The following is a 12,086-nucleotide window of genomic DNA, read 5'->3' on the forward strand; positions in this document are numbered from 1 at the left end:
GAATTATTTAAAGAGCAGAGACAAAAAGGTGGAAGGAGGAGGAATGCAGAGGAAGGAAATAATGAGGATTGTGGAAATGAATGAAGACAAAAAGAAAAATTTGAGCACCCCTGTGTGCGTTTGTGCACGCGACTCGCCGGGCAGCACGCGGGTCGATCAGGCCCGAGTGCGCGTTTGCGTTTCGGGTGTGCGAGCGCACAAACGCACATCGGGGGCGCTTGGATTCTGATTTTCCCTTCACACACAGGCACCACCATGCAGCATCACCCTCCGCACCATCACTCTCAGTCTCTAAGATGCTACCATTCACCTCTCATCTCCCATCCCCTGATTGGTTAAACCGTTACCACCATCACCAACTAATTACACATCCACAGCTCGCCCCTCACCCCGGCCCCCACCATTCACAACAAGCTCAGATCATCTACTCATTTCTTCCACTCTACTGATTGGCAGGCGATTCGGTAGCGTCTGGGAGGTTTGTGGGAGGTTTTTTGTTTGTTCTGTATCTCACCTGCTCCCCTCATCATCACCCTCTCCCTCATATGGACCCCTCGAAAAAAAAAAAAATCAACACAAGTTTAGTCTTTATATTTTTTTAAGGGCTTATGGCAACAAGTGGGCTCGTACACAGACAGGAAACCAGCTGGCTGAACACAGTCACGCCGCTCACCATGCCCGCCTCAACCTTCCAAGCCAACCACTTCAAGTGTGTGCCAAATATTGAATTCCACTCCAACTGCCTAAAAGGACTCCACAGCCCACAATGCATTGCTGTTGCAGGTGTTCCAGGTAATACCAGTCCACTGTGAGCAAACACTATCATAGTACCACCACTCAGTGGAATTTAACAAGTTCAATTCAGCTTATCTAAACAACGCCAAATCAAAACAGCAGTTGCCAATATAAATAGTTGTATAATGTAAGGCACAGACCCTACAATAAGACAGAAATCCCCAACAGTCAGACAGTGGGAAGGAAAAACTCCCTTTTAACAGGAAGGAACATGTGGAAGAACCTCGCTCATGTAGGGGAAGCCATCTGCTGCTGCCAACATTAACATGTATTTACTAACACTAAAAAAAACAACAACCCAACGACAACAAAAGATTCAATGCGTCACTATGGACTTGTTCAACCTGTTTTAATGTTAGAAAACTCTACCTAGAAAACACCCAAAGTTATAAGGTGGAATTTAAGGAACTGGTTCAACTCGCTGTGGGATGGATGAGAAAATGTTTGAGTCGAAATAAATTAAGAATGAAGCGAGTCCGAATGAAATAGCTAGACACAAATGGAACGGCTCACTGTGGACCAGAAAGGGGGTAATTTGAAGAGTATGGAACAGCACGGACTTTCACAGAATGGAACGGTGGGGTAACTGGTGTAACACTTTGGAGTGGAGTGGAATCCAACAAACATGGAAAGTTAGGAACACATCATGAAGTGGAACTGTTTAGATCCCAAACGGAATGGTTTGGAAGAGAATGGTCGGCATGGTGAGGGCGAGTCCTGTTGCTAGGAGGAGGTTAGGAGCATTAATAATCCCAGCACTGCGTTAAAACCTGTATTAGTAACACTTGATCTACACGAAAGCTGTTTACCTCTCTCTCTCACACACACACACACGAACACACACTCCCTGTAAACAACACATGAACTTGCAGCCCATCTAACATTCGACATATGCACACGCATCCTCTCTCACACCTGCAAACAACAACGAACGCACACAAACGAGACTAAAGCAAGAAAAGCAGACGACAAACAGAAAAACACAGACAACAGCCAAACACGTGCAGACGATGCCTTGAAAGTGACACAAACATGGAAAAAATTCAACACATGATTTGCAATTCAGTTTGTTTCGGACAAAGACAAAATTCTTGTTTTACATTATTGAAAAGAAAATGGGGGGGTGGGGAAGAATGACCAGAAACACCATGTCAAATACCTTCTGCAAAAGAAGCCATGGTTAAAAATATAGCACAGTGGAAATGACGAGGAGGAGCGTGGGGTGTGGGGAGACCCCAAACAAACTGTAGATGAGGAATTCTGTAACAATGTAAAGTCATTGTGCCATTTTGCATCCCATTGCCATTTAACTTGATATGAAGGGATGCAAAATGGCTCCCAGAGTAGGAACACCGTGACCGTGATCAGTCTTTTGTTTTCCCGTGGAAGGGAAAACAAAAGACTGATCAGATGATTCATTGATTTTAAATACAGCTTACTCAGTCCCAACATACAGGTATGATAATCACTGGAAATATGTGACTACTATTTAGTCATGTGTTTAGCAGTGGCTTTAGATTTCACCCTATAGTTAGACATTTTCTACTATTACATTTTCAATTTGAAATATTTTTAGAGTCACTAAACAGCTTAGAGAAAACACAGCTATAATAATTTCACCGTGATAATAAAGTAACAGCTTTAAGCCAGCAGGTGGAGCAATGGTCCACTCTAAGACCTGCTGGTTAAAATCATCCAACACACTAATCAGGAGACATGTCCAGTCTGGTTGTGTACATACAGAAATGTAAAATGTGTCAACACGTGTCTTTCATTTAGACTAAATATGTAGATGGACATGGAAATAAGGTGTGTGTTTTTATCTTAATGTACACACACAGACACACTGAGCTCAGTGTGTCTGTGTGCGTACATGTGAAACAAATGTAATTGTGTTTATATATTCACAGCATTAAAAAAAACAAAAAACAAACAGCTTCTTTTCCAGCCACTGTAGGTCAAAGCCATCCACTTGTGTTTCTGCTGCTGTTAGAGAGCCAGTGCTACAGTGAGAACAGAGCAATGAATGAGTGGAAAGAGTGCAGCCTCCAGGAAATAGTGCAGCCCCGTCCCTCCTGGGCCCTCTCCTCCTCCTCTCTGACTTCGTCCACAACTACAACCGTATGCTGACTTATTCCAAGCTACCTCCCCACTGGGATCTAACAACAGGACACCTTTAGCCTGCGTGGCTAAGGCAATTCAGATTACGGAGGCCAAACTAATGAAAGCAGGAAGGTGAAATGGGTGATGGTTTGGTTAGCTGGGATAATGGTTAGCCACACTTTAAAGAGACTACTGGTTCTATTGCTGTGCTTCTGTTATTTCTACACCGAGTTATTTATTGTAAACCGTGGTCAGCGACATGACACGTTTTAGTATTGCCTCACTAGTTTTACATTTTACTATGATCCAGAGTAATAACATGACTGGCACCTCAAGCTATGAACGGGTTAAATGAGGGAATGGATGAGTTTGATGATGGATTTGTCATGACCTAAATCTGGGACTCTACAGGGAGATGCAAGCTCACACACAATCTAACTGGAAAACAAATGTGGGGTGAGGATGAAGTAGAGGTGGGCGGGAGGGACGATGGAGGGACGAAGAGGAAGATGAGTGAGGTGTTAATGTGCCACGTGATGATGGAGTGAGTGAGTTAAGTGAGTGGATGGCTGGGTGAGGGAGGGGAGTTAGTAAAATGAAATACATTTTTAAAAAGAGAAAGAAAATGGACCAAAACACAGCACTCAAAATCAGAAGGCTCAAAAAACAAAGGGGCCAAACCACAGAGAAACAAAAAAAACAACAACGAAAAGGTGAAAAGATAAAGGCTCAAGGCACAAAAGGAAGATCTCAACAAAAAGCTGCACGAAACACCAAAAGGGGAGGAAGTATTTATATATATATGCATATATATATGTAAAATATATATAAAGAAGAGACGTGTGTTTATATAAATCAAGGGGTTATATTTAACGTTGGGGATGTTGCCTACCTTCTCGGAAACCTGAACGAGAGATTTCTACAAAAACAAAAGAGGGATAAAGAAAGAGAAAAAAAACGTATGTGTAAAACGCATATATCAATGACGTTCTTGTAAAAGACAAAGCTGCCCTCTGAGGAGCCAACTTCAACAGAAAAAAGAAAAATCAGTCCAGACTCACTTGGGATTGAAACGGCAAACAACACCACAGTTAACACAAAGAGAAGAAGGACAACAACAACAACAAAAAGAAGAAGTTACTGCACTGCTGTCGACGTGCAATCTGAACGTGTTTAGATGTACCCTTTATTGGTGTGAATGTGTGAACAAAAACACCTCAGAGGGATTTAACGGGCTCTCTCTGAACACACTCCCCTCCCTTACACAAAGATGTCCGGGATGATCCTGAAAAGAAGCGTTTGTGAGGTGAAAAGTTCAAATGTGATAAAACTTTAAAAAGAAAGAGAGAAGGCGAGAGAACGGCTGCTATAAAAAACACAAATCACACATGTACAAATGACAAAAAGAAAAGCAGACGTTAAGCAACAACTTTTATCTCCTTTAACACAGACAAACCATCGCTCTCCAGACCAGGGAGCTTATATGATACGGTAACAAAACACACAGATTTACCGTGTGTGTGTGTGTGTGTGTGTGTGTGTGTGTGCGCGTGTGTGTGTGTGTGTGTGTGTGTGTGTGTGTGTGTGTGCGCGCGAGAGAGAGAGAGGGAGACTGGTCAAAATGTACAAATGCAACACAATCTGTCTGCCTGCTGTGCTACAGGCACATAACTGTCTGTGTGTGTGTGAGCATGTGTATCAAGGTGTCCCCAGTAGCGGTATTTATAGTTGAGGGAAAAGTGATATCTCCGGAGTAACCATGGATACTGTCGCCACGGAGCTACAGTATCTCTGAGTGGGAGGCCTGGAGAGTGGCTGTGCCTGTACCCTACACACAGACAGACTCTACACCATGCACGTAGGCTACACATATGATCATTTTTTAAGCAGACAAAAACAACTAAAAATACAAGCAAACATATTCCCTCCTCACGCACACACACACACACACGCACACACACACACACGCAGGATAAAAGAACAAAAAGACCTTATATGGTGGCTGTGGCACATTGCTCACTTGGAACTTTTCTCACTTTTGTCAGAGGTTTTCACTTCCTGTCCTGAGCACCTCTCATTCTAGCATTTGTTCTCACTGTGAGGTAGCTACATTAAAAACTCCTCTTATTAAGTATATGATATCTTAAATGTAACATCTTGATCAACTTTGCCGAGTGTAAAACAACCTGCAGGCCATGCATCTAAAATCAACTGTGTTCATGTGGTTTACGGTAGTTCACTGGAATGAGTCAGTCAACAAATCTTCTAAGACCAATAAAACCAATAATAAATCCACTAAAATCTGCATTATTTACTCAGAATGCTATTCTTCTTCCTATATGACAAACACTGACAGTGCAGTTCATTTGGAGTCAGGTCCAAAGTCCACATACGCAGACCTGCTGCTGGAAATGCTAAAGTAGGAAACATGCGTGAATACCCATCAAAACAACACTTTAGATCACATTAGCCTCATTATTTGATTACTTAAACATTTTTTAACATCAGCAACATCGAATTCTCCTGAAACTAAAACTTATTTATTTGACAAATGTAAAAATCAGTATCCTGTATTTACCCAGCAGAGTTAGACAGCCAGGAAAAGTTCACTTTACTTCCAGAGAAAGTTATAAATATCGAAATAAACAGTGCTGGCTTTTATTACAATCAGGTACCCTGATCAGCGGCTTCACTGCTGCAACCTGCACTACAAGACTGAGATGAAAACTAGGCCAGACTGGAACCACAACCAAAATTACTCCTCCGTCACCACTGCTCCAAGCAAAATTATAGAGGACGCACAGCTGTTCCCTTCCTCTCCCTTTCTGCTCTGAGCACAGTTACAGATCAGCGCGTGGTTAGTGACAGACGAGACCAGCCCCTTTAAAAAAGTACTCAGTGATGATACGGCCACAGAGTACAATGTTCCTCGGAGAACATCAAAATGACTTGTAATGGAAACTTAGTCATTTTCTGGTTCAAGCTGAAACCTCATAGACTTTAAACTGCACTGGTAACTGGATAATAAAGAGACTAGCTGTTATCACAACTGCTTTGCATTTACCAAACTCCACGCTTCCTCCTTCTACCACACGTCCTCTCCTGTACTTCAGGTTTTTCGACTTCCTTCCTTCCTTCCTTCCTCTCTAACGCTACAGAATCAAACATCAACTAACCAGTGTTTACTTTTTGTGTGCGGCTTACGCCCGTTACTCACTTGCGTACAAACTTGGATGTGAACTTGCTGAAAATCCCCGTGGCGCCATGTGTTCTTCGGGCCTGGCTGTTGCCATGCGACAGTGATGGAGAAGCAGGCCCGCCGGGGTAGGCGGAGCCATGCTGGTCCCGGGCACTACGCTGCTGACCTGCGTGGAACGTGCTGCGGATGCCCACCCCTCTGGAGAAATTGGTACGGTCTGACACGGCGGCGCTGCTGATGTTGTGGGCAGAAGGCGAGGCGCCGGGTGCCCGCTGCGCCGGGGCACTACAGGAGAGAAGGTGGAAAGACAAGAAGGAGAAAAAGAGAAGGAAGGATGGTAAAGAAAAGGCGACACAGAGGAAGGACAGCGGAGACGTGGTCATGAGGAGGAGGAAAGAAGTGCGAAACGTTTTTTGTGAGCAAGAAAAGGTTTGAAGGTGCGATAAGTAAAGAGGTGGGAACGAGGAGGTGAAAATGAAAAAGAATGGTGATGGATATGGGACAGGAGACAACAGAAGAGAGGAGATAAAGGAAACGCGGAAAGAGAAGGATGAAGGAGACGAAAGTGAAGTGTGGGAGGTGATGCAGGAGGAGAGAAAAGGGATGAAGAGAGAGGATTGCAGTGGAGAAGAGTGTGGGACAGGAACATAAAATTAGTCCAACAGTTAAAGATTAAAAATCACCTTCTGATGTGCTGTTAACTTCAGCGCAAGGTCGTGTTTCATCTAATCCCTCAAGTCAGTATTTAGAGCCACATGAGGTCAGTGGCCCGTGCACATGCACGCACACAGACACACACGAGAACGCTTTTAGCTCAGTGACTGGTTGCAGTCACTGAGCTAAAAGGCTGGATTTGCTTTGTAGGGATGTGCATCTTCCATGACAGTGTGTGGCTGCGGCACGCCTGCAGCAGATGGCAACAAACAAGCACAAATGCATGCACACACACACACACACACACACACACACAGATAAACACCAACACAGAAGAGCAGCAATACAAAAATGAACACTTATTGGCAATGTAGCAAGTCCGCTCGGACGCTTCAGGTACCCATCTTAACAGTTGCCTACCAGCTGAAAGTTGTTGCCAGTAACTGGTATGATCACAGTCTAGCTCGAATGATTGCTGAGCTCTTATGAGAGCAGGTGGTGCTGATCAAAAATGCAGTTTCTCAAGTGCAACAGAAACCAAAGGGTTCTGCACAATCCCACTGACAGCTTCAAAATCAAGAAAAAAGACCAAAGAAGGGGCTCCATTCAAAGCACCAGTGAGACGAGCGAAAAACAGCTCGAGGGTGTCCTTTAATTTGATGTAGATGTGATCATGCTGTCCAGTAGATCAAAGGTATCCAACACACACACACACACACACACAGAGATGCAAATTCAAGGAGAGAAAAGCTGGATGAGGCAGATTAGTAGGGACCAGTATCCAGTGTTTTAGTTGAAGATGATAAACTTAATCAGACTGGTTAATATTTCTGATTGGTTTCAACCTATTTTCCTTCTCATTGCACATTAAGTGAAGTAGTGGAGAAAAGGCTTATTCTAAGGTGGTTCAGGGTCATATTGTAGTCTGCTCCTACCCTATATACGTTTCAGCACCAACCTGCTTTATGGCAGTACTGTTATGAACACGTCACTCAGAAAGATTTCAGACTAGATGTATCAAACAGGAATGGATGTGAGTTAAGGGTACAGATTATGTTCTGGAAAAAAGGTGCCTAATCATCACTCAGGGTACAGTCTACGTGTTGAAGCGGTACCTTCTCTCCAGCGTTCCCAACCAGGTTCTGAACAGCCCAAGCTGACTGCTGAACGACGCATGCAACAGAACAAGACTTCAACATAGAGCAGACAAAACCACATACAGCCAAAAAGGGCCACCTTAACACGTGCATGGGTGGAATCAGTCAGACATTTAGCAGTCGTCTTTTTTTGTTTTAAAAAAGGGTCGAAAGCTATCAGAAAAATGGCTGGAGGGTCTGCAGACTGAAGTTAAGGTAGCTGAGGGACACATGCAGTCCTTCCACCTTGTTCTGTGAGACACGGCTGTCTGAACTAAAGCCCAAAAATGTTAAAGTAGCCCGTGAAACAAACACTGTGAAGCAGGGGAGCTAGCCAGCAGAGCAACATATACAGACAAACACACAGATGGCAAATACACACAGGCATTTCACACACATATGACCAGTAGGATCCTCGGGTCATTACTCCATTTCACTGACTCACAGAAACAATGTCAGAGCACAGTTAATGCTTAATAGATGAAAATGGGGTTTTCCCAGGCAAATTCATAACTGAAGGAGGATTACACATATCAGAAGGAGACTGTATGAGGGGAAAATCTTCCTCAAAGAGCCTTTGGGAACAAAACACTGAGGCTGGGAAACCTTAAAGGTGGATAAATTCCCACAAACAGCTGAAAAGCATTTCTACCAGCCGGGGAAAACCCTCATCAACAAACACAATGTGTGCCATAATATCAAATCGGGGACAAAGGGAAAATACCTATAGAGGACATGCAACAGATAACACAAAGGTGTTTTCACATAAACAGAAAGTAACACAGCTACATCTGTAATTTGTCTGGTTCTCCCCAGAGCAACTGCACATTCTTTTACTTCCTCTAAATGACACAACGCAGGGATTGTCCGCTCCTTCAGCTTTTCTATTTCATACGCTGGACTGAGAAAATAGATGTAGGATTATCAAACCAAGATTCTTATGCAATCTATTAAGGCTTCTGAGAATAGAGACATAATTCTTGTTAGTCCGCAGATGGTTTATGCTGCGAGGAAACAAAAACAAGTAGAAAAACAGCTCTGGCCTGTCAGAGGTACAGGACAGCTTAAAAAAAATCAAAATAAAAAAAATGAACCTGCTCATCTTGTTCTCAAATCCTGCCTGCTCAGTTATGTCTCCACTGATAGATGAGAGCTTTGAATGTGAGTGACTGGCCAAAGACGAGCTATGTCAACATCTCCACAATTGTGCAGCTTTTCTGAGCTCGGCGATGTACTTCCTGGCCGTTGCTAAGTAACTGGTGAGCCTATGATTGCAAGCCTTAGAAATGTTGACCATCTCACTATGGTGATGTTATAGTGGAGAATGTATACATGCCGACAGTGCATATCACAGCAAGAATAGCAGCAGCAGAGCCTCACTTATGGCAGTGTTACTTAGTGTGTTTGCTGCTGCACGTTTCTTCACAGTTCTGCTTCGTCATGGGGGGAATAATTGTTACCATGAAGTTATACAGTGACCGTAAGCTTTATGCAGGATATCCATCATAAGAAAAAGAGGATTTTTTTCTGATTACTGTACACTTTACTGTTTTGTGATGTTTGGTCCTGTAATCAGCTGCATTTTTTTTTTAGAAGCTTTTAATCAATTCTGCATTTAGTGTAGATGAGCAGGTGTAACACAATCTGAGGACCTTTCTTGGGATAAATCACTTTATCCCATCTTCATCTCTTCTTTTTCTTTTGTGTCCATTGCAGGAAAGATGATGATCTGAGCAGAGAGGTGTGTGTGTGTGTGTGAAAGACAAAAAGAGTGTGAGAGACTTGCCTGGGCCGTGGTGCGTGCAGGTCAGAGGGGCATGGATGATTGGAGGAGGACAGGGACTTGTGGTGGCGGGGACGCGAGGATGAGGAGGAGGAGAGGACGGCAGCGGCTGAGGCAGTGGAGGCGCGGGAACCCGGAGTGTTTAGGCTGAGAGGAAGGACGGGGAGGAAGAGGAGGAGGAGGAGTGCCCCGCCCAACACAGACACACACACACACACGTATATGCAAACACACCCACAAACGTGAGTAAGACAGGACAGGCACGCCAAACAGAGACACAATCAAACATCCACCCCAAAAAAAACAAACAAAAACAAAACACAAGCACACCGGGCGGGGTTTGTGTGTAGGTGGGCAGGGAGGTGAAGTGGAGTATGGTTAGAAGCAGCACTTATCATACACTGTAAGGGGGGGGGGGGGGGGGGGGGGAGGAGGGAGAGAAGAGCAGAGAAAACAGGACACAAGAGGAAGAACAGAGGAAGTAGAAACAAAGAGCGACAGAAAACGCGCGCGCGCACACGCACACACACACAGGAACAAAGGAGGAGGGCCAGTGCGTTGCTGTGAACATTGCTTCATTGTGAAACCTCATTCAAAAGGCTGCCTGTCCCTTTAACTTTACATATAAAAATGTACGTGACACAGAGGGCAGAGCACAGGAGACCAGCTTCTTATCTCTCACACACAGCACAGCAAAAAGTCAAATTATGTGGATAAAGTCAATAAACACAGTAAAAACAAAGTTTTGCCTATAAATTAAAGAGATAAATAAAACAACCATCCGTGCCTTCATTTCGGTATAAAATCTGCCAGATCTTCCCTCCATGACAACGCGAGGCTTTAGTGTAATGTAGCTTCTATCTTTAGCGCAATGCCCCAAAGTCCGTTCTGACCACCTGCACTCGTGCATCTGTGAGTTCAACACAGACGTCAAACTGGCACCGAGAAGGCATCAGCCTGACAAAACCTCTGAACAGAGCGTTCAGCAGAGATCGGCCAAATTTCCCTTACGTGTATACATCACTGGGGAAAAACGAAAAACACACTCGAAAGCTCGACATCCTTTATGTACACAGTAAAATAACAAACAATATTTTTCCTGTTAAGTTCCCCCGTCAGTGGATAAATGTGCTTTGTTGCCTCTTTTAAGACAAATTTGCTTCGTTACATTTTCAAAATAAATACTACTGATAGAAGCAAAATGTGCTATATTAAGTCAATTCTGACAACAAACTGTTTCCTTTGCAAACAGTCATGCCAAAAATGCAGATTCCAGCAAATGACACGTTAACAAGTTTAGTTTCTTACAGTAAACCAGCTGGGTAGGAGATCAGAGCTTGCAGTTCCTGACTTACCACTTTCACATACCTCCTCAAATGTAAACAATCCAAACTTTTTCCATCTATTTTATCACCTACAAAGTTGCACAACTGACATTTCTTAAGAATTACTTAAGAAAACAAACAAACAAAAACAAACAAAATGCTGAGTTCCTCTTTGAACCCTCTGCTAATCAGGAGGCTGCTACAGCCTACAAAGCTCTGCACATTACCGACGGCGTTAACTTGACCTTATCCACATGCACAAGAGAAAACACACACACACACACACACACACACACACACACACACACACACTGTAAGGGACAGCGGAGAGTGGTACCGTGGAGAGACAAGAGATATCAAGAGAGTGTGGAAGAATGAACACAGAGAAAGAGGGACATTTACACAGAAAACAAGCACACAGCTGAGAGAAACACAGGGATTAGCATGGCTGGTGATGGAAAATATTAACTGGATAACCCAGTGTGTAGTGAGTGTGAGCGTGTATGACTCGTGTTGAAATTTGTGCATGCCCAGCCGCCTCTCTGCATGTGAGTGGATGTATTTGTGCATATGTAAGCCTATTAGGAGGTGAACGCGAGGACCATATAGTGCTACTAAGAGTTAATATTCCATCACAAGTCTCTAATCTCCTTAGAGAGAGGGGAGGAAAAGAAAGAAATAAGAAGAAAGATTAATATAAGGACAAGAAGAGGGGGGGAAAAGGAAGCTCGAATAAAGCAAAGGAAGGAGGTGCCAAGAAAATGTGAGCGACTCCAGAGGGAGGCTCAGCAGCAGATAAAAGAAGCCAAATTAAGGAAATTAGAAAAGGACAGAAAGGGGGGGTGGTGTGGGTAGGGTATAACAAGTATAAAAGCCCAAACTTCAAAGCATTAGTGATGATCAAATAAAGTAACTTTAAAATCAAAGCAGATGACAACCACTGAGTTAGCAGAGCCTACCATAGTTAACAGACCCACAGTACTAAAAAAGCAATGCTGTCTCAAATGACCGTTTCCAACAGTGAACGCAGAGGAGACTTGATTTTACAGCCTCTACTTGGATTCAACTGAATCTGCCATACTGTAGGTGGT

At 43.6% G+C, this 12,086-nt stretch overlaps 1 protein-coding gene across 8 annotated transcripts in view; it reads right to left on the reverse strand.

Annotated features, from left to right (window-relative positions):
- mark2b (MAP/microtubule affinity-regulating kinase 2b) overlaps positions 1-12,086 on the reverse strand; it is a 48,141-nt gene that overhangs the window by 1,800 nt on the left and 34,255 nt on the right. For 3 of the 8 annotated variants that reach the window (XM_085451542.1, XM_085451544.1, XM_085451541.1), the window contains exons 16-19: positions 9,674-9,817; positions 6,116-6,382; positions 3,791-3,817; positions 515-553 (exon numbers count right to left, since the gene is read on the reverse strand). In XM_085451542.1, the coding sequence (XP_085307668.1) occupies positions 515-553; positions 3,791-3,817; positions 6,116-6,382; positions 9,674-9,817 (477 nt within the window). The other 5 variants (XM_085451548.1, XM_085451547.1, XM_085451543.1 and 2 more) reach the window with 5 other exon arrangements.

The sequence above is a fragment of the Copadichromis virginalis genome, linkage group LG3 (genome assembly GCF_057382275.1).
Source record: "Copadichromis virginalis isolate Kocher_CV1m ecotype Utaka linkage group LG3, C_Virginalis_male_GT1.1, whole genome shotgun sequence".
Classification (NCBI taxonomy): Eukaryota; Metazoa; Chordata; class Actinopteri; order Cichliformes; family Cichlidae; genus Copadichromis; species Copadichromis virginalis.